Source organism: Pagrus pagrus (assembly GCF_965226575.1).
Source record: "Pagrus pagrus genome assembly, chromosome: 21".
Taxonomy (NCBI): Eukaryota; Metazoa; Chordata; class Actinopteri; order Spariformes; family Sparidae; genus Pagrus; species Pagrus pagrus.
This window is the reverse complement of record NC_140208.1, coordinates 24,406,530-24,430,773: the sequence shown is the minus strand read 5'-3', so window position 1 is coordinate 24,430,773 and position 24,244 is coordinate 24,406,530. Positions and strand designations below refer to the sequence as shown.

Here is a 24,244-nt window from a genome sequence, read left to right as displayed (position 1 = left end):
TCAGCACTGTGATTGTCTGGAAGAAAGTGTTAAGTCTTTGCTTCCCACCTTGGATTCATTAGGTTTCCACACTCTGCTGATTGGAGGGACTGTCCTGTTACTGCTCCTGTAGCAAACCCATGAGCTCCCCTAAAAAAACTTTCCACACTTGTAGCTTTAGCTGTAGCTGCCACCAATACGTTACACAGAGCTCACCAGAACCACCAGGGACTCCTTCAGCATCTCGGTCAAACATTGCAGTTGACCGGTCAAAGCTTTCGAGAGCATCAGAGCTAGGGAGGCCGGCCTGCCACAGTTCATCAAGCTCCTGTACAAATGGCAGAAATAGAGAAAGACTCTTGTTAGTGACCAGCGACCACACTTCTAGTCCCATGTTGCCACTGCTGCTGCTGTTCAACTGGCAGACAACGCTGCTGCCACACTCTGCTGACATAAATAAAGGCAGCTACTTGCCTTCAGGTGTGTGAGGACTGAAAGTCAGCATCATGTCCAACATTGCACTTAAGGTCAAGTTTAGAGGCATATCAAGCTTAGAGCCAACACTACTTCTCTCTGCTGCAGTGCAGGTCAACATATATATTTTTTTACTTGCAATAAAATGAAAGTATTGACGGCTCACAGAAGGTAAGCTTTTTACTGCAGAGTGACTCAGTGTTGTGTGACTAAGGTTTGTGACAGTATGCCATAACTTATGTCTGTAGCGCAGTCTGTACTCTGTATCTATAGTGGGCCTATCTGTCATCTTTCAGTCAGTGAAGGATTAAGACTGGATGCTTATGTCACGTGATTTGAAAACTAACTGCAATTGCAGTGATCATAAAGGTATAAAGGTACTTCCTTCACTCTGCTTTGTATGAGTTTGAATATATAATAGATAAGCTTGAGGGAAAGTCTGTATATGCGATGAAAGGCCTCAGATTTTACTATAGATGCACACCTACTATACGAGTTACATTACTTTCATGTTGTGATACTTTACATTACTGATTATGTCGATATTCTGTTACTCATAGCCTGTTTCTCGATGAAAATGTTTTCAGAACCATATTTTAGTGTACGGAAGTAGTGAGGAAGTTTTTCACTAGATGGCTGCCATTTTGTGTTTTGCTTGAAAACAATCAAACTCATAGATCAAACTGTCGAACCAGGAAGTGCTGATCAAATATGAAGAAATGTTCAGAAACATTTTGGTGTAGCTACGGTTTAAATGTTTCTTACCATGCAGGTCGCCATTTTGAAAAGACAAGCTGAATAATACACATACCCGGCTACAAAAACAGGAGCAAAGTGATATCATTCACTTCTCAGGACGCCATTACTCCACTATATCTCTACATGGCACATTGCTGCCATGTTAATGTTCAAAATATCATATAACCTTAAAGCTAAGCTAAGCCATTTATTCTTAGCTCAGATCACTTAATCACTTGTGCTTGCTTGGTTATGTTAGGCAAATGCTTTCTCCTTGTATTAATTTACCATGGGTAACACCATAAAATCTGCACATACCCCAAGCTAACACCATGTTCTTAGTAGAATGGGGCAATGAATACTTGTATCTGAACAGTCATGTTGTGCTGTCTCTGTAGAACATGTCTATAAGCAAGTGTTGTAGGACTTGTTGGATTGCCGAGGCGCTGAATTCACGCTGTGCCGTGTCCCTCTGATACATCAAAATTTGCATATTTTCAAATTATCTTGGCTTTTGTTGGAAATCTCGGTGGAATTTGCATAGCACAATTCCAGTGACTCATCTCCATGTAACACTGTGTTCCTAAATGGAAAATGCTGCTTTAGGCTCCAGCAGATATCGTAGCAGAAAGCAGCCTCTTGCTAGATTTGATGCTGATAAGCCTCTGCTTCCCACCCTGTTGAAGGAATTGAATTCTTGGTCCCGGTGGCCAAGTCTTACATAATAAAGGTACTGGCTCAGATGCCTATCACTCCCACAGCCTGGACATTCTCTCACTCCCCATCCTTTCCTCTCAGTCTTATAGTACACGTGTTAGCTGATTATAGGCTGATTCCACTTCTCTCACTTCATCTCCTCCATTTAGAGCACCAGTGTGACCAAATTGCTAAAAGTCACTGCAGATTAGTTTTTGCCCACCAAGCTTTGTGAATTTCACCTTGACATCGCCTGCTGCAGTATGAGACTGGAAATCCATGCTTATCTTGAAGATGGATAATATGGGTACATGGAAAGCTAAAATGTCGAAATTAACTTGTAGTGTGACTTAGCTCCGAAAATAGATGAGGATGCTGGCAATTGTCCAAGTGAATCTTTCCACAGGATCGATAAAGAGTTCATTCATTGCTGTGTGATTTATTTTTATTTTATTTTTTTACAGCCGATACATTATTTTACACTTTCCTCCCCCTTAGTGCTTCCCTGTGGCGTTACTGTTGGCGCCCCTGTCGTAAAGACAGCGTTAGCAAAATGCCATTTGCAAAGAAAAATGAACCGTTTTTTAACCATCTCATGTCCTGGTGGTAAGAAACACACAGGCCTAAAGTATCAATGGAGAAACAGACTCTGACACAACACCTGGGGAGAAAATAATGTCTCTTCCTGTTTTGGTTGCGCATTGGCAAGTGTGCTTCCTTTGTGCCGTAATTTAACCCTCGTTTTTCCAGGAAAAACCATCCAGGTGTCAGACCGAAAGCCATTGTGAAAGCAAGAGGAACAAGTCTATACACAGATGGTGTCACTATGCAATCAGTATTTACTTCAGAATGATACATTAAAGCAAGAAAGTTGTTTATTGGAAGTTTAAATTCAATGGATTCTGATGGAGCACAAGAAGAACATAAATAAAGGCTATAGACAAACTATATCACAGTCGCATGACTTCAGTGTAACTACTTGATGTATAATAGGCATGCATGTATGCTAAGTGTGCATGAGTGTTTGCATGAATTGATTCATGTTCCTACCACTCCTCTATACAAGGTTTGAGTCATACTGTAGTACGACCCAGTATGTATGTCCGGAATGACCATTACTAAAGCAGACCAAAGTCAGACATTCTACTGACCCATGTCGCTATTCTGTTTGTAGTTCTGAAGTAATAAAAACGCTGATCACAAAAAATGAGGTATGAAGGTATACAACAAGAACAAAATCCTACAAAAAATCAAAGTACATTTTAGAATTAAAAAAAAGATTCTAACATCCCAACATGAAAAGAAATATAATTTTGGAGTCATCTGCACGTTCAATCTCAAAGTATTACCCACATCAGTCGAACCCTACTAATTACATTTCTCCCACTGTGAGACTGACAGGTCTGAATAAAAAAAAAATGCTGAGGAACAAACTGTGTGACCTCTTGGTCGCTCCTATCTCGCCGGTGCAGATGCTCGCCCTTTTGATCACCCTCTCTGTCTTTTGTGCTGCAGTGCCATCATTCTGGGGGCTGGTCAACTCGGCCTGGAACCTGTGCTCGGTGGGGAAGAGGCAGTCGCCAGTCAACATCGAGACCAGCCACATGATCTTTGACCCTTTCCTCACGCCCATAAAGCTGAACACAGGTGGACGCAAGGTAAAGACACACAAAAGCAAACGCACTCTTCAATGCTGTCCGCTTGATGGATGCTGGGGCTTTGTTAACTCTCTCTTTTCTGCTGGTTGCATCTCAAGATGTTGCACTGCACTGCTCCAGCTATTGTGTTGGTCGATGTTTCAGCACTATTGTTGTTTGATAAGGTGTATACATGATCGATGCTCCTGACTGCCATTTGTGTAAGCAAACAATGTGTCCTATTGTGCTATTTGTCCTCCAAACACTCTCCTGGAAATAAAATGCAGAAGTATTCATCTGTTCAGACATGCACAATGGTTATGTCCTGGTTCAAGAAAAGCCTTAACACTAACTCAAGGACTTTACAGATGAAATCCTGCAGCCTTACAGTGGATTAGTCGAGCATATTGTTTATTATTTTCTCCTGTACAGTGGTGTACCAAGGACAGTGTGTATCAGAAATCTGTTCCATCCTGTGCCATATGACAGCAGCTAATTGGGAAGCCTTCACAGATGGGCTGCTTTCAAAAGTGCACAGTTGCATGGTGAGATTAATGTTATGATTAGTTTATGTTTACATGCCAGCAGTGAGTACAGGGTTAGTCATGGGCAATGATGGAGCATATACATAGGATGCATTGCAGTTTACCACCTATGGTACACTGCTACAGTCGATGACTTCATTTAACAGATCCAAAAATAGACTCTTATTACATCCTTGCACCCCCATCTGATCTGGCCTGTACCGTGGGCCTTATTAATAGAAGAAGGGAGTTTAGAATTAAATGGCAGATCTGTCTACACTCAGAAGATGTGTCAGAATTAGTCCAAAAAAAAACCTTGTGATTACAATAGTCATGCATTTTCTCACTGGTATAATTTCTAGTTGAAATAAAAATTAAATTTAACAATTGCTCTTTTGTAAGGGCTCCCCTGCTGCTCCCTCAAGGACTCCACTTTGAGAGCAGCTACCCTGCAGTGCGTCCGGAGTAAGGACATTTCTCACAATGGCACAATTTCATTGCTATTAGGATGAATCAGAGGGGAGTTGAAAGAGAAGTAGAGACAGTACACTGTTATTTGGGGCTGCATCTCAAAAGATAAAGGACAATGCTCAATGTCAATATTGTGGGAAAAGAAATGAAAATAATTGTATATCCCAAAGTATCTGCATATCTGATTTGTCCATGCGCAGATTTATATAAAGCAAATCAATTGCCAGAATAAATGTTTGCAATGTCTGTCTCCGTGAATCAGAGATATTTTTTTTAGGTTAAGTTTTCAATTTTCTGTTGCCACAATGTTTTTAGGTTAGGCACAAAAACCATTTGGTTAGGGTGAGGAAAAGATTGTGCTTTGGCTTAAAGTATCTGATTCAAACGCTGCTGTCCCAATGACTCATCAAAATATGAACAATGGTCCCTCATGAAAAATATTCAGTGGTTTCTAGCTTACAAATCTTGGAAACACAGACTGGAACAATGGTCTCTACTTAAAATTGTTCAGTGGTTTCTAGCTTACAATTGTTGAAACAGTGTCTGAACAGTGGTCCTGCTTGGCAGCCCAGTGTCACCACCATTACCTCCACCTCTTGACACAAAATTCAGCTTATATGCATGTAAACTGAACATGATGAGACATGTAATGAAGTAATGTTGATATGACACCTATGAAATGTATACATTTGGATTTTACTGTTTCTGTAAAATGTTCCCTGAAATACCAACATTTATACTGACATGCAACAAAGCACATACGTACTTGAACACACTGTATCTGCAATGTTAAAAGACAACACATTAGATACACATTTCAGTCTTCTCCAGTAATTTATCCACATGCTACAAGAAACTATTGTTTTTATTCAATTTTTTCAAATTGTTTTCTTCAGCATCTCATTTTTGATAAACATTATGGACCACCACCCACTCGGAATGCACATTTCCACCCACACAAACCACTCCAACTTTCTCATTTATCGCTGAGAAAAGTTTGCAGAGTCCAAAAGCCATTTTGGACTCTTTCTTCCCCTCTTATTTTGCCCTCTCTCGTACCTCCTCTCTCTCTCTGCAGTGGCCTAAATGTAATCTGTTGTGTCTCCATCTCTCTGAGCACCTGAGCTGTCAGCCACGAACACGAAGCTGGCTTCACCTTGTCAGTGCTGATTCATCCCCGCTCTGTCTCTGGCTGTTTGGCAGCCAGTCAGCCTTGGCCAAACACGCTACAGAGACCTGTAAAGAGCCTCTGCCTCGGCTCGCCACGGCTCAGCTCGCCACCCCGACACAGAGAGAGCTTAAGCCCACTTTCTGCCCAGGAGGAAAGCAAAGGGAAAGATTAACCCTCCCCAACCCCTCCTCTTACAACACACACACAAAAAGCTGCACAGAGAAGATGAACGCCTCCTCTAATAGATTTTTGTGCAGCCCTGCATTGTGGCTAATGAATAGTTAAAGCAAATTTAATTGACCTCCAAAGAGAAAATTTAATTAATGACGAGGAGATACGCAACGCTATGTGCGATGGATTGAAGGCATCACAGTTATCAAAAAGGCACTATTAAATGAATATTTACTCTGCCATAGATGAGCTGCAATTACTTGAAGAGATTTTAATGAATTTAATCACTTTGGAACTGGGGAGGTGAAAAAACGTGCTTTCAGAGTCCTCAGTCTCCCTGTCAAGTGTTTCCTGCACATTTATGAATAGTGGTTATGAAACAGGATTAGACGTCTTTTGTCCTGCTTTATTTTCAAAACTAGATGCACAGGGAATCTATTAGTGCTGTGAAATAGGTGGCGTTCTTCACGTTTAGGGATGCAGGGCTTTCTCCTTCTTTTGTTCTTTTGTGCTTTGAAGTCAGGTGTACGCGGAACATCAGTGCCGGGTGGTGTATTCCTTAAAAAGGGATATTTAGTAATGACATCTTGTTAAATGGAATCCTGACTTCAGCAAAAGTTGTGCTTTTAAAGCTTTTAATCATCTTTTAGTTGCTTAACAAGCTCCCAATGCTTTTCTGACAATCTGTGACCCATCTGAACACCAGGGGGGATTGTTTTACCTCTTCTGAGTCTTTTCTTCTTCTACTATTCACGAAAACATCTTGCTGTAATCTTGATCAACCAGATGAGGAAATCTGACAAGCCTGCAGGTTGGTGTGTGTGTGTGTGTGTGTGTGTGTGTGTGTGTGTGTGTGTGTGTGTGTTGAAGCCCATGTGTATGATATTGGCAGCCCTGAATCTGCCTAATTACAGGGAGTGTTAGGTAGAACAACAAACAGCAGGCTCTTGGATGGCAGCTGTACTTTCACTCTGGAGAGAATAACCACATTCTCAGGTCTGCCCAGCTGGCCAGCCACCCAACCAATCAGATATCAGTCAGAGAGCTAGCCAGCCAGTCACTAAAGATCTTTCTGCACATGGCTTTAATATCCTGTGTGTGTTAGCAGGTGTGTGTACCTATGTGTGAGGCTGTCTGCAGGCCAGTCCAGGCTCTGCTGCTAGTGTTGGGTCTTTACCAGGTCGGCTCACTGCTGCAGATGTTTGCAGGTAGCTGATGGGATCCATACAGGTGCTCCTGGACCCACTGATAATATTTTTTGGCTGTAGTTCCCTGCAGCAGTAAGTGGTGTTTCACAACTACTCTTTTTTTTCCAGTCGCAAGCTTTTGCTAAGTGGTGGCTAGCTGAGGGGGAAGGGGAGTCATGCAACAGTATGTGTTTATTTAAATCAAGTCTATTCTTGGGGTTATTGTAGGGCTGCCATCATGTCTGACTTGTAGGGTCAAGTTGGCAAGTAATCGGAATGTCGCTGGTTCAAATCCCATGATTTGAGGTCAGTGACGGTATTGTAATGGACTGCGTTATATTGATAGATGTTTCTAATGTTCTGCCCCCCTCATGTATGCAACTGAAGGACAAACACTTCTCAGTATAGTACAGCTCACTATAACACCACTTTAATAATAATTGAATTGACACATTTCCAACTAGTCCACCAATATGTAACCATACTGTCTGTTATTTGAAAAGGCAGAATGTATGGCATTGTTGTATTGGAAGTCATAAGATGTACCTAATAAAGTGGCCATTGAGTGTACCTTTGTTTTAAAGGGTCGTTATAAAAGAAGGAAATGTTAGAGGCCGATGCTGAAAACTTTACAAACCATGCTGAGCTATCTGTACTGCAGATGGTGCAGAAGGACATGGACATCATGTCCTGTACTTGCACCTGTGCCATGCTCATCATCGTTATGTCTTTTCCATCTTTTTGAGCGTAAACGTCACCTGAATTGCTCACTTTTCATGATGTTTTCCATCCCATTAGAATGTAACCTAAAACCAGGCTGAAAAGTATGTTTCACAGCCTTCTTTGGTATAAAGATTCAACTGTAAACTCAGCATAACTTTGTGTGTGGTCAGAAATGTACAAGTGTAGGTGGAGAGAGAATCTATGTAACCATAAATGTCTGTTATTTTGACCTGATTTTGCACAGCAGTAAATCAGTGAGTAGCAGCCACACACCAGAGCCATGTCACACACTAGCTAACAGTGAACTGTCACTGCAGCTTCTTCTTCTTCTTTAGCCGTTGTCTAGCGGTTGACAACCAGTGTTAAGGCAAATGATCGGCACCTACTATAACAACATGAGAACAGAACGAAAAAGAAACGGTTTAAGAGCTGCCGGATTATTTACATGATGTTATCATATGTCTATTATTAACACGTTATCAATATTTCATTATCTGAATATCATGGTTATTGTCAATGCCGGTTATCCGTGACACCCCTAGTTTCAGCCATACAGTCTTTCAAAATACTATTACTACAATTAAGCATTGACAACAAATTCTTTTCAAGGCAGTTATCAAGGCTTCCTGTGGTTGATTCAAAATAAAAATAAAAAATTGAAAATTGTGTACAAAAGATGTGATGTGTTGCAAAAGCTGATGCTACACTGCAGTGGTAAAGCTTCACTCATGAGAATCTACGTCAGTGAAGATTTGAACAAGTGTTATTAGTAACCCATAAAATGATGAAAAGAGACACCTGTTGTGTTCCATCTCTTTTTTTCTAAGAAAAAGAAATTAAGCATAATGACGTGATGTCTGTAGCTGCATCTGCTCCCACAGAGTCACACCATGAAACTTTAAACACATGTTAATACTCTTGCACTATATTTCAGGGTGAACTGTCCCTTTAAGGCTTCATGTGTCGATCTGCTCATAAATTCTTAGTTATGACCCCTGGCTGCACGCCAGCTCAGTGATGACATCGCTCTGGATCCGGTCTCGACTGCACATATTAATCTTGGCAAAATGTATGTTATACGTTAATCTATTGCCACAGCATCAATTAGTAGTTTTAGTGCTGAAACTGTGACTTCTCTGCTAATATTATATTGAATGAAAAATCATATATATCAGTTTTCTACAAACCTTAATTGTTGTGAAACTTTACTCAACTGAATTTTACTTGTACAAGTGTACAGGCCTTTCTAAGTTAGAGCACGTTTGGCTGCTGAATGTGACAGGGTCACATTCAAACTCCTGTCATGTACCAATGTTTGCTGCTGTACACATAAGAGTCAATGGCTTGACAAGTCTGAGTCTGCAAACACAAGCTGATGTTAGTTGCAAAAGGTGGAGAGGCATTACAATAACGTAAATATTCAATTATGCAAATTGTCGATTCAAATTAATTAGACACCAGTTTGGGTTGGCTGAACCTGCGAGGTTGTCACAGCATTACAAAAGGGAGCGGGCCCCGTGCATGAAAACTGCAATTACCATCATCTGACTGAGTCCCGTTCTCTCCTCTCAAAGCGGGAGATTGCTCTAATTGCCTCAGCGATGCAGGGGCCTTGAAGCTGAGGGATTCTTCTCATGTCTCCGGCTCCACAGATAGCTGGACGTGTAACAGCGATGTCGGAGCCAGCATCCATGGCATATCCATCTGTGGGCCTGAATCTCAATTACAAACTGCTCAACAGAGGGACAGAAGAAAGAGGAGAGGAGGGGGAGGAGAAGGGAGATATATATAGGTATAGGAGGACAGACATGGTAGGATCAGAGTACGGTGACCCAGACGGCCTCAAGACATTGCTGTTGGTGTGTCCTGAATACGAGGGAAGACTGTAACTGCAAAAGTCTTGCATTCTCAAAAAATCTTGAATTGAGACAGAATCCTGTCAAAACCAAAAGATATCCTGACTACATAGCATGTCACAGCAAGCAGCTTGTTGAAGACAGATGGTTGTTTTCATGCAGTGGCTTCCTCCGGGACAATGAACAAGCTGAGCAAGGTAATTATTTAGATTGATTGTAAGTTGTGCAGCATCTTCTAAAGCAGAGGTTCCCAAACTTATTCATGTCAAAGACCACAACAATGGATACTCATGAGACCACAGACCCCCAATTTGAGAGGATTTTGTCTTCATGAATGGCCTCTGAGTCATTTTTTTTGTTTTGTTATAAAGATCAGAAAAGGCTTCATAGTCAATCCATTCTCAAAGATCACTATAAATGATTTATTTCATTTATTGTTCTTCCATTTCTCAAAAAAAGTGCTCAAGGTCAAAATGTTCTAGTCCTCTTTAGCTATCCAAACAATTTGTAATGTGAAGTTTGAATCTGATAAAAATCACAGGAGCATGAATCGTTGTCGAAGAAACGAAACCTCCAAGACGCTAAACATGATCGGGACAAGCAACGGCATAAAACAATAATATAGACTGGAGCTGCCTTTCAAAGAGGGAAATCTGATGAAAGAGAAATGTTTGCAGACTGATGCTGAAGTGTTCTGCTTTCTGCTGGACAGGTAAGAGTAACGTTAAAGATTACAACCGATCATAATATATATTTCCCTCCGCAGCTAATGATACATAGATAACGTAGATCAGTAGTACATTAGTTTCACTGAAAAGAAATGCAGCCTCGTATAACTTTAAATACCATAGTCTGGGTTTGTGCCTCTCAGAGAGCTGGTGGTAACGTCCTGTTAGCAAGATTTATTTAGATTTATTCCTTGTCTGTTGCATTCTGACAACATATGGAGCGATAACTAAGATATTTAGGGCTGGGAGTGTGCCAAAGACAGTCAAAGTAATGACTTAGTGTGACAGTCTGTCCGCTCATCACCCATCATCATTTCTTTGGATGATTTTGAGTTATAACCTATAGTTTAATAGACTAAATAACTAAATACATCTTTACCTCATCACTTGAATTAGTAGAAACACTTGACGTTGTTGTGAACGAGTCCATATTTATGTCTTGTCCGTGAGGGCCACCGTAGCTTCTGGAGCTTTTCCAACGTCTTCGGAATGGGAGGGGTGGGTGAGGGAGTGTTGCAATCTGGAACCTTGACGCTAGATGTCGCTAAAAACTTGATATATTACACGCTGTACGTTTAACATAATCAACTAAGTAATCTGTAGTTTTCTTGGAGACACGATCTGTGATTTAATGTTGAATTGTTCATGTCTGTGTTTCCTCTCAATAGCAGATTTACCACTAACACACAAACTGAGCTGTTGAGTTAGTTCATTTTTATTTCTGTGTCTGTGCCAATATCTGGCCCTGCCAACATAAGAATACTAGACACCGTATTAATACAGAACATATGGCATCTTCTATTATTACAAATGTCAGCAAAACAAAATAAATATTTAAAATACATTTAATTCAAAATTTAAAAAACAACATATATATGAAATCGCAAATTTAAAAAAATGTTAGTGTACGCATTATAGACTGCCTTCTTGCAGAGAATGCTAAAAATGTAAAACACATCATGCTTACTTTACATTTAAGAGATAACAAAATTCATTAAATAGGCCCCTTTAGAAAGTTAACGTTTTCCTCCGTCTCTGCATACTTTCTTACTTCCTCTCTCTGTCTGTGGCAACCAGCTCCAAGCCAATCAGTTACCGAAGATGTCATTTTATAAAAGTCTCAGTAATTTACTAAAACAACTGCAAAGTGCAGTCTTTATCAAATATCACTCAGTTATGAGGAAAAATAGTGCATGTTGGGGTCTTTTTTCAGTGGTGGATTAATGCAGATTTGGTGCTGTAGCAGTTATTATTGTAAGCAGCAGGACAATGTGTGTGGGACTAAGTTGAAATAAACTACAGTTTTTGTCTTCATACAGTAGTAATGAAGGAACATGTCAACAAGTGCACCAGTGTGCCTGACTGATCTGTTTCTAGTAGTTCTTGGACAACAGAGGAAAAAGATACATCAGGCTTTGAAAAACACAAAGAAGTTGTTGAAGTTGAAATTGTTAGCAGGTTCAGATCTATAATAATGTCATGTTTATCGCTGATGAAGGTTATCTACAGGGTGCAGTTTTTAAGGCTGGAAAAAGGAGAAGCCAAGCAGCTCATTATTTGTAACATACAAACACTCCCTCCTACAACGGTGTATATTTGAATCAGCTGTTTGATCTCTGTTTAACGGCCACCTTGGGGGAAACGCTGGACTTCTGAGTTAAAGCTGATTTAAAATAAAATGAAACTTCTGACTGTGTGTTCTCCATATATATGTGTTCTGTGTATCCTCCCAGACAGACTTCAATCAGCTGCATGTTCTCGCTCAGTATGTGGTCTGTATTTCCTCCCAGGTTACTTCCAGCCTCCACATGCTGCTGTCATTCCTTTGTGTTGTCTTGGCCTGGTTAGAGGAATGAGATTAGATAAGAGTCTGCACATATATTGTGTTTTGGGGTATGTGGATGATGGAGGGAGATGGCTGGCATGCATGGGGTATGTGCAGGAGCACATAGCAGGATGATTCACAGGGGAGTGGGTCAGAGTTAGTTTTGCTGTGGTCTCACAGCACAGACTTGCAGGCTGTGGGACACTGCCCAGCATGATACACAGGACTGCCTTCATCTTTGCTTTATATGGCTCTCATATCATTGAAACAAAACAGCAATACTGGGAAAAACTAGGCAAAAAGGCCAACAGAAGGTTTCCCTGTGATCGCTACATGACAAATATATTCCAATTAATTAATGTAGAATGTGTGAGTTTCCGCATGTTGTTGTTGAAAAATCAAAACGAGTCAAGAAATCTCATGTGATCTCAGTTGGATTTCGTCCATGTGTGTGCAGCCCTTACAGCTTGTTTGAAAACTTCTCCCTCTCTTCCTCCCATTGGTGGATCCCCTCTCAAAGAGCTGGTAATGACATCCCGAGGGAGGAAGCTTTGTAGTTTTGTGTCTTACAAGGTTTAGGGCTCAGCTGACAGAGAGGCTTTCAGGGCCTCGGCTGACACTGAAGCTTCTGAGAGGAACATGGACATTATAAAAAGAGATGCAGATATTCAGAATCTTTGCTAATCTGTTTGATTATAAGTTTCAGCCAGAATGTTATTCTCCATAGGATATTTTTGTTATTCAGTGAACACTTCAACACATTTCACACAAAATATCAGCTGTCAACAGTGACAGAGTAATACATGTTCCATGATAAAAGAAGCAGGGTGAAGAAAATGTTGAATTTATTCCCAAAAGACATCCACTGTTTGAATTCACATCCTGTAGCACACGTCTGCTTTCACATAGTATGAGCATACTCAGTTTTGGAATGGAATTTCTTTCTGTAATCATCATCACTGGAACACATACTGCCTCTTCTGATGTTCAGGGAACAATCTGTTTCTACAGTAACCAAGAAAGTTCACTGGAATTTCTAACTTTGATACAATACCTTGTAAAATATGGATCTTCGAAGACTCGTCAAATACGTCAACTATGGTAGAACTTTTGGACTGTTAACTCAGGGTGAATGGTCGCGGTTCTTTAGGTTTCTGACCTAATAAACAGTCAGATGGTGTATTGCCCTTTTCAGGCCTATATTGTGTCAGATTCATATTAGTTGTATAGTAATATTTAGTAAAGGTGCCTTACAGTCCAACATGAACTTTCATTTATCCTAATGATTGAATCAAGTGACTATGTACGCTATAAAAGAAGTTGCCCATGGTCACGAATCCATTCTGGTTTTATGGCTCCCAACTTTACCATGTAGGTTCACTCTCGCTGCTTTATCACTGTTGCTCAGCAGCAAACAGCAGACACACAAAGTTCTCAACTAGCTGGTGAACACAGGAGAGCAGTAAGCAGCTTTTTCTCAGAAGTTGGTTCAGACCAAAAGGTGGCTAAAAGAGTCAGTATTGAGCTTGCATTCATGAGTTGTCCAGAAACACGACTTCAAATGAATGCTGGTGTTGCTCCGTAACAGCTGCATGTGTAGATAAACAGCTGTTTGCTAACAAGTTCATCACATCAGCTTTATAAGCTGATAAAATGACAATGTTGTGTTTACACCTTCTCATCTTAATGAAAAAAGGTTGTTTTTTTAAGAAATTGAATCATTATCTGGGAGCTAGGACACTGCCTTAGAGGACTCCCTTACACCACTCTAAGTGGGTCACCAGCTCTGTGATAACTCCACCAAATGCTACCTGTGTGAGATGCATGGGTCTAATCTAAACAAATCAGGCTGGTATAATTGATGAAGTAAAGCCAGAGCCCATCGGGACTCTCTGTGAGTCTCTGTTGCTGATGAAGACAAATTATTTAACCTCACAAGGTTACTAGACTTCCCGGAACTTAGACATGCAAGTCAGTAATTAGAGTTTAGTTACTGGCTGGCCTGCCACACCAACAATCCCTCACCAACAGGCACACGGATGGGCACAGTGGGTGCGGCGCGAACATTATTTTGGAGGGGGTGGATGGCAGCTTGAAAAGAGCAGACGGCGTCACGACAGCCAGCAGATGACATGAAAGAAGAAACACAGGCATTCCTACACTAGATATCAATCCATCTACTCAGCTGTGCAGGTTTAGAATGGTGCTAACGCTCTAGGAGAACAGACGGAGCTGAAGAGGAGCACAACGACAGCTGCAGATTGAAAGCTTCCCACCTACTACTACTGCTACTGCTAATAATAATACATATTTCATTACAATACAAGATTTCAATGATTTCATTGCTTTGGGAACCTCCTTGACATATAATTCATATAACTCAGTGTGTTCCATGTGGCCTGAAAAATACTAATCTGATATCTACATTACAAAATATCAGTTGAAAGCATTAAATATGGGGTAAATTGGGCTGGGGCTGTCAGTGGCTCAAGCCAGGCACATACTGTTGGACTAGGGTTAGTGTTAGGGTGAGGGGTTGAAGGTTGGGGCTATGGGTCAACCTGTGCTGAAGTACATAGGCCTACATCCACCATTACTGTATTGTTCTAATCATAGCAATAACCCATTCATTTCTGTTTAGGCAAATTTCAAATTATTATCAGCAATCTCAATCATATTCTTATACAACAGGTCCTCAGCAAGGGGACTTTTTCATCCTAATTTCACCGCTGTATAAAAGTGTAGATTTAGTTATGTGGCATCAACAGAAGTCACAAAATTCTTCGCCACTTGAAGCACAAAATAGGCTGGTCACAGGCACTTAAACAACAAAATAGACTTAAAACTGAAATAAGCACAAACCAAAAGAAGCAAAAACTAGAATGGCACTTGGTAGAACGCATACCTCCACCAAGGCCCAACGGCACTCTTTAATTCAATCAAGCCTAATCCAGTATCAAACCAGATAGCACTGTACATTTTATAGCACCCATAACTGCTTCACCATAATTTAAGCTCAGCAGATCTGGGTTCCACTTCAAATTGTACTCACTCATAGATACCAGCCACCTCAATACACCTGATTGTTTTCATCAAGATACATGCATCATTCCCCCATGAAATAAACGGAAATCTCACAATCTCACAATGTAAAAGAAAGTGAAAAAAAAATCCTGGATCCATCCCTTTAGCCGTCCCCCTTGGGCTCTGGGGACTTCCAGTGGATGCTAGTTCTTTTACGGTGTCAGGAATCAGGAATGTGTTCGGGATCTTTATCAAGTAGTACTTAATAAAAAAGATTCATGTTTTATGCTAAAATCCACTTGTAGTCAGTGGTAAGAGTTCAACACTGTAATGTGGAAAGCAACGCGTGGAGCGAGAATTTTGAACCATCTGCAGACGAGTAAAGCTCTTTGGCTGAAACAAAGAGAGTCCTTGAAAAACAAACAAAGGAAAATACCGTTTTAAGGACATTTTTATGCAGCCTTGACAAAGTCACTAGCAGTAATAGAGTTCTAAGGTCACCATGTTCAAGTTCAATGGGAGCTTTGTGTGGAAATGAAAGTGAACATGCAGTTTCTCACCTTAAATTGATCCAACAATATCCTGGCTATGTCACATATATTCAGTTATGTTTAAGATTTTATTTTTTTCTGCATTTGTTTGTTTTGTTTATGGTTGCAGAGAGCTGGAGCCTATCCCAGCATGCAGTGGACAAGAGAGTATACCCTGAATAAGTCTACTGCTGGGCTAATCCGACACAAAGATATTAACTCATACACATTGGGTCAATTTAGCTTATCTAACTCATTTGACTTGCATGTTTGGAGTGTAGAGGGAGGAAACCAAAGCACCTGGAGAAAATACAAGGTAACTTTATTGTCATTTTAAAAAAATGAAACCTCCTTTGTTCTTTGAGTCCTTAGTCCTCCTTTACTATGTCCTTTGAGTCCTGCTACATCTTTGTTGGAAAATGGAGTGTTGATGATGAGTTCAGGAGTCTCAGAGTCTGAGGAGTGAAGCTGCTCTGTAGTCTGGTGGTACAGCAGCAGATACTTCTGTATCTGTTGTCAGATGGCAGCAGGGTGAACAGACTGTGTTTGGGGTGGATGTTGCCTTTTAGTATCTGATGGGCTCTGTGCAGACATCTCACTTCACTAATACCACTGATGCTCTGTAGATGGTACCAGTGATGTTCTGGGTGGTTTTAATCACCCGCTGTAGAGCCTTCCTGTCCTGGGTCGTGTACGAACCATACCAGTTTGTGATGATTCCAGTCAGGATGCTATGTTCTCATCATGCAACATGTAAGTGAATTACCTAACCTCTTACTGCTTATTAATTGTTTTACTGGATATGATTTAAATGTAGGTGAGTCATTGAACATCAGTGCTTTTCTAAGCCGTGTCCTCTCCTACTTTGACACCTTTACATGCAGCTTGCATGGCTGTCATTTGAATCTACATGTTTTTCACTACTTATCTCTCATCCATCACAGCGGCTGAGCCCCGACTCATATATCCGTCAGCGAGGAAAAGATGGATGATGGAGTCCACCTGCTCCATCACTCCCCTCCTCCTCCACACACACACACACACACACACACACACACACACACACACACACACACACACACACACACACACACACACACACACACACACACACACACACACACACACACACACACACCTTTTTTTTCTCTCCCTGTCTCTCGTTCTCCCATAATCCCATATTCTAGTCCTTTCACTCGGGTGTCTATAGCCTTCTCGGACTGTGATGGTGGAGTAATGATAGTCCTATTTGTATGGTCCTGTCAGTAGTAAGAGATACATAATTGGGAGTCATTTTCCCCAATGGCACCTGATTTTGTTTGAATCCTGCTCTCGGTATTTCTTAGATAGTGGGCATTACAAAACAGATATAAGCCAGCGTTTAGTCTCAGTCCCCAGATGCATTGCTGTCTTTTGTAGGGAAGGTGAAATGCTTTACTGAGAGAAAGAAAGAAAGAAAGAAAGAGAGCTCTACTACCTTCTGGCAGCACTGCTTTCTGGGTAACCTGTCTTTTCTTCTTCCCACAGCTGTGCACAAGCAACAAGATAATCTTCTGCTCAAATCCACACATTAAACACACTGAATTAATTCATTTGCTATTTGCCAAAACCATTTTGACATTTCACTAATTCCAGCCTCTGCAGTGGAACATGTGTGTGAGGAATCAGTCTGACTCAGTAACGATGCCATCACAGTCACACAGTGACACTTTATGTGTAGTTGTTGGCTGGAATTAACAAGATGTCCATAATATTGCCCCTTAAAAGATTTTTGTTGTAGCTTTGCTTACATTCACCTGTCCTACCCAAAGCTAAAGTTTTCAGTTCAAAACAAAATCCTAATAATTCCTTTCGAGCACCTCAAAGATTCTTCAGAACCTGCTGCTGTCAAAGAAGTGAGCAGCAGAGTGAGATGTGCAAACAAACAAATAGCTAACAGTCTAAATGAATTATATTGACCACCAAAATAGTATTAAAACAATGTTTCTGCTTTCTTTCACTTGCTTATTAAACAACCTGCAAGATCAGAATGTTTACCACAGGAGGCAGTGCTGCTCATACAGCTTTTGTCCACAGTGGCCACCGCAATTAACAACAACTGAACATGTCTTGTTGCAGCTTTACGCAGCACACTGTGGAATGTAGAGGTCGTCATACATCAAAAATTTTGGAAACTGCCATGGCGGTTTTCAGTAACTGTAATCAGAGCGGATAGCCAGTCTGCTTGGATCCACAAACCCAAGACTTGTGGCAGTAAAATGGGACCCTGATAAAACTGTATGTAATCAGGTCCTGTCTGGCTCGGGTGCAATCAGGTCTTGGTTACAAGGACCTGAGTGGACATGTGAAAATCTCTTGTGGGACGTTCTGGTTTTACTAAGAAGATGGAGATTGCATGATATCTATCAACATTTCCTTCAGTCAGGTGTCGGGTGAAACATTTCTGGAGCTTCACATCAAAACAGCATTGCAGCATTCTCCCAAACAACGGAAGTAGATGGGGACTTAAAAAAAGACAAATAGAAAACAAATATAAAATGGCTCCATACAGCTCATCCAGTGTAACCCAAGTCTCCCAAAATCCTGAGATCCCCAACTGATTTAAAAAGAAGTTAGGCTTGAATAACACTGGACGAGCTGTATGGAGTCATTTAATGTTTTTCTACTTCATTTGTTTAGGAGAATATTGTAATACTGTTTTGATGTGAAGCTCCAGAAATGCTTTTGTGGTCTACGAAACTTCACCTGCGACATGGGTGTGAAAAGATAATCACTGAATTGTTTGGTGAACTCTTCCTTTAAATTCCATACATTCAGTTGCCGTAGTGACTGTGAAAATAATGCCTCACCTCTTCTAACCTCTGCTGTTCCTCTACTGTATGTTCCCTGTGAGCATTTGTTATATTTATTATTTAACACAATTCAAAAGTGCCTGTACGGTAGCTGCACAGCCACATGTAGTCAGACATCTCTAAATGGTATACGGTAGCAAAGCAAGGTCACCTTCTTCCTCACCAGGATCCTTACCAACTCACTCTGTCCTACAGAGTTGCATTTAGCGATACTGATGACATAATGATGCATTTGGCAACGCTATCGGAACTGTAGGGATGCACTTAAGGGACTGACACAATGCCGGAAGGGTATTAAATATGAACGCTGCTGTATTGCTAAAAATAATGACATTTCCATTTACAATATAAAATATCGACGTGGGTTGAAGATCTGAGGACATGCACAGCTCTTACGGGCATTACCAGTACTGTACATACTGTAATTGTTGTGTTCAAGTCACTTAATAGGCTTCAAGGCATATTTAATAAAATACTTTGCCCCCGAAGTCAAAGCTCACAGAGACCTTTGTATGAATACATAGAAAAGGTAATGAGAAATGAAGGTTGTTTACTTTTGCTCGTATGATTCACTCATCTCCTGAAAACCTCCACCTCTACCTTTTCCTCCACTCTTCGTCTTTGTCACACTCTATTTTCAATTTTTAAGAATAATTACTAAATCTCAACGGGCTTCCTGTGTTTCTCTATCAATCTCTGCTCCTGTGCTGTCTTAGTGGATGTTTTTTTTTTTTTTTTCCAGCCTCACTATCAGTTCAATAGTTTTCCATTTTATAAGGTTAGCGCTGACGTAGATTGAAATACATTGCAGCAGCTCTCCAAATCCAATTGCGTGTGTCCATCTTTCTCAGCCCTTATGCACAAGCAGAAATGGATTCATAATGCCTGATGCTTTTATCTCTGCCAGAAATGTTGCCATAACTGAAATGCTACGTGTTACGCCTCTCTAAATGCACATCCTCTTTAGTGTTATCTACCTTCCCTTTCTCTTCATCCAGTGCACCTGACTTCGGCTGCTCCCTCCAGGTGCTCCCGGCTTAGTGAGGAACAAAATATGTAAAAATTGGAGACCTGCTTTTAGGCTTCTGTTTTTTTTACATTTTCTTCTGGCCCTAACAAGCTCTTTTCACTATCAAAATGACTTTACTATGCATGTCAACTGTCATATTTATTCAGCAATACGTCACCCGCAATAAACTGCAGCAGCAGCTACAATAGACTTTTTTAGTGACTGTTATGCTAAATGGTGCTGTGTTTTGTCATTGTGTGGCCTTTTCAGGGCAGGAGAGCAATACTTGGCTTGATTAAGATGTAGATAACTGCTGCACTAATCAGCACTCTTTCCTACCCTCCCTCCATCTCTCCACCGCCCATTCTCTCGCTCCATCTTCGTTCGCTCTAATGATGCCCAACCTGAACTTCTCCTCTTCCCTCACCTTTCATTTGAGCCCAGGCCATTATGGCAGACAGTGAGTTAATGAACAGCAAATGGAAGAGGAGAATGGCATTAATCATCTCTGGGCCCGCCGTGTGCTCTATTATCATTCAGCTTCTTTCATCCAGGAGTAACCTTTCTGCTCCCACCTCCTCGGCTCCTGCTCATTGCCTGATGCTTGTGAGTGCTTTAAGGTTCCCACCGGTCACAGAATATTTCTGGAACATTAAGGAACGTTTAACAGGAAACTCAGGGAATTTGTCACGTTGTCTTGGGAAATCTGGAAATGGCAATTAGTTTCTTTGCAGGTATATACCAAAATGTACAGCATTTTCAGCCCAGTGTTCGATGAAACTCAACTGCTTATCTATGTAGAATCTCAATGAAGTTTTTCTATTAAAGCTGCGCTATGGAAGGTTTTTATGTAAAAAATACATCAAAATAAGTAATAAGTAAGCAATGCAAAAAATAAGTTAAAAAAAATACAGTCATCATTGAACCACAACAACAAAGGCTGCAACAGAGGCTGTCTAGCACTCCTTTTTTCCTACATTAAATTCTGCTTCGGCTTTTTCACTATCTCTTTCACATGCAAATTGAAAGTGACAACTGAAATATAAACAGTTTCCTATTTCCACACTATTTCCTCCATGATTTCATCCAAAATTAGGACTTGAAATTCCACACAGCTGCTGTAGGAAACCATTTGTATTTGGGTCTGACAGCATGTCTAATGCAGCTTTAACAAAAAAGGAATCCATGCAATTTCATTTGTAGTTGTATCATTGACCCATTCTCAGTCCTCCCACACTGAGTTGTCTGTTGTCAGTTGACTGTTTCTATTCCAGTCGACTTTCTCCTGCTATGAATTTGCCTGGGTCAATCGTGAGTTATGCTTTTGTGCAGTAGCCAGTGTCAAGTAAGGCATTAATTGACTTAAATTAAAAAATGAACTAACCTTATTAACAGAATGTGAAGAATTAACCGTTTTGACATTATGACATCTATGTAGGCCTGTTGTGTTGCAGTGATATCTACTAAAGTTAGCATGCTAATCAGCTAGCCTCAGACCATACCAGTCAAACCCTCTGGTGTTACACGAGCACAGAAATCAGAGTTCCCAGTCTGAACTGCTAGCTGCATGACTAACTGAGCTAACTGGCTAACGGTAGCTGTATTAAGCAGCAGTTAGCGGTTATGCTGGTGATTTGCTCCCTTCTATTTGTTTTGAGTGTGAATTCAACAGGACGCCAATTCTTACATATTGCTCCCTTAAAGAGCCAGTGCAGCGCCTGTTCAAACAATTCTCTGGTAATGTGAGGGGTTCACAGATCCAATCTTAAGCCTCCTGAACTGCTCATAGACAATCCCTTGGTTAATATCTGGATTTATCCAGAATCGCAGGTATGAAAAAAATAAATAATTCAAAGCAGCATAAAATATCTGGTCACTTGGGGGCAGAACCACACCTGCAGTTGAAATACTGGGCGGTGAATGCGTGAATTGAAATATTGCACTAAATTGTACTATTGTGAAGTATTACACAGATAATTAGTCAGTATTGCACAGTTGCACAGATTGGCGTACTGCATATCACTACTGGGTCTTACATGTATTTGAGACACATAACTGGCTTCAGTATTTTTCTTATTGATCCATTCTACGGCTTCACCTTCACCTGCTGACCTTTCAGACCCCACCCACTAATAATGTCAAAGCGTACTGACCACACCCTGAGAACACTTCAGGCCTTCCATACATCACTACATCACTGCACTTTGGCGCAAACTTTAACCACAGGAGGTTTGTGAAATTGAAGCAGTTTAATTAAACATAAATCATCATCACAGCCTGATGTGAGATAAAACAGAGGTGTAGCTACAGTAAGTGTTGGAGATTGAGTTTTTTAGTCCACATTTGCAGCTGAGAATCAAGCAGACTAACAATCGATAGCCAAGGATCTTGGCTGTCTAGGAGGGCCAGTCTCACTCCCATCACCAAGGTCCTTCAGAGCAGAATTTAATACTCACTCCTCAGTGTGTGTCTGCATGTAGGTGTATGTGTGAATGAAACCTGCACACCTTATGTGTGTCTGAATGTTGCCCGCCGGCTCTCCATCTCCAGGCTAGGGAGGTGAAGGACGGGGTCGGGGAAAGAGCGAGGGGCCTCCAGATGGACGTGATCTTGCTGCTAATGACTCATACCGGTCTGAAATCTATAGCCCTGTCCAGATCCAGCTCCTGTCCTTGGTCAGCCTACACCCCAACATCCCACTACTCCATTTCTTTGGCATAATGACATTGTCTGTGTCTCTTTGCCGTAGTGTTTGAACTGTTTCTGTTGTTTTCTCTCTCCTCGTCTGGTTAACACTGTTGAACATAACTGACACGTTGCTTACTATACTTTAAGTCTTTGACTTCAATACAACTCAACACCTACTTCATAGTTTAAGTTAAAAGGGTTAGGGTGAGCAAAGGAAAGCAAGTGATTTCTTAGATTTACTCACCCTGACTTGGCATATTACTTGTCCCAGTCACGCAGGCAGTCCTTATAGAGCCCAGAGTGCAAACAATCATTGATTGTGATGTTTATACTTTCCCCTTAAAGTAGATAATAGGGATCAAAACAAACCATAATCAATAATTTAGTTGCTCCATTTAGTGGCTTTCAATCACGATGACATTATTTTGTACCTTTTTTTTTTTTGGAGCTGTTATATGCAGAGGACTGGCACATACACATTGGAAACATTAAAATAAAAGGTGAAACATGTTACCTTGAATCTGAGGTGTATTGCTGTGTCTTACCACCTGCTGACATCAGAAACAACGGGCTTGTTGTGCTGTCATCTCCTCCTGCAGAGACACTCAGAGAAGTGAACACCACAGCACAGACGTGTATCACTAATGACAAATGAAGGACAGGAAGCTGTTCACTGCTCCTGTTCCTCCCTCCATCATACCTTTAATCTCCTGCAACAAAATGGAGGTTAGTTTTCTTCCACTTTCCACTGTCAGATTTCTTCCTCCCTTCTTTCTGTCATCTGCCTTTTTTTTTTTAGCACAGCGACAGTGGATAAGTGGATAACTTGTCTTTTGAGAGGCAAACAGCAAGTAGAGGCCTTCATTATATTCCTGTGACAGGAATTAATTTCACCTGTTAGGAAAATCTGCCTAAAATGAAAGATATCGTGGGCAAAATGCCGAAATTAGCGAAGAGTGAGCACTAGCTCCCCCACTCTGTTTTGCTTTCCGGGCTGTATTTCATGAGCAGAGCTTCTCTCTGTGCAGTATACAGTGCATGTGAGGTGTCAGCAGTTTGCAGAATATACAGTCCCCCTCTATAAAGGAAGGCTTGAAGATCACAGGGATGTTCCTGCTCCTTGATGTTTGCTTAGTCCTGCCTTTTTTTTTCTATTTTTCCTCAGTAATAAAGGCAGCTCTGCGTCACACCGTTGCTGCAGTCTTATCCCTCTTCAGTAGTTTAGAATATTTAGCTGTGAAATAGCACTAGGTTGCAGTTCTGTCATAAAATGGAGCCTTTCATGTGAACAAAAGTCATAGAGCTTCACATGTACCTCTCATTTTACAAAATCCTATATTTCTCCCCCTCACTGTTATAGTAGATACTTAAGTAGAACTTAATGTGGATGTTCTTACTAAAGTCTGTCTGGACTTCATCTTCTCCATATGAGAGATCTGCATTGTTTTCTGTTATTACTGTGTGTTAAAGCAGTAAGTTTAAGGGCCCGGTTCCGCACAGTGTTTTTTTTATCGGCCAGAAAAGTATTGCTCTGGAGGGCTGAGAAGAAGGGTTTGTGCTAAACACTGCATGTGCGTCTTGTCTCTATGACAACAGTATCTTCACATCTGCTGCTGTATGATCGACACTGCCCCTCTGTGGTTTACTATCTGTTTGGTTTTTATTTGACATCAGGACATGTCAGGGAGGATGTGGGTAATTGACATGACACAGGAGACAAACATATGGTGAATATTATCACCTAGGCCAGGAAAAGGAATAGGAGCGACAGTGATGTCACCAGAGCCTTTCGGAAAAGCTGAGATATTTCCAACCTGAAGCGCTCAGAACGACCGCACAAAAAAAGGGAAGTGCTTGAAAAGAAAAAGACGCTGGGCGCTGCGTCTTTTCTCTTAGCAGCTTGCTGCCGCAGACGCTCGCTCCTCATTGGGAACAAGTGAAAAAAGACTTTGCCGCTCAAA

General features: G+C 41.0%; 1 protein-coding gene across 4 annotated transcripts in view; it reads left to right on the top strand.

The window, feature by feature from the left end:
- Positions 1-24,244, top strand: part of ca10a (carbonic anhydrase Xa) — a 266,880-nt gene that overhangs the window by 108,818 nt on the left and 133,818 nt on the right. For all 4 annotated transcript variants that reach the window (XM_084342353.1, XM_084342352.1, XM_084342351.1 and 1 more), the window contains one exon: positions 3,403-3,545. In XM_084342353.1, coding sequence (XP_084198479.1) covers positions 3,403-3,545 — 143 coding nt within the window. The remainder of the gene's footprint in view (positions 1-3,402; positions 3,546-24,244) is intronic.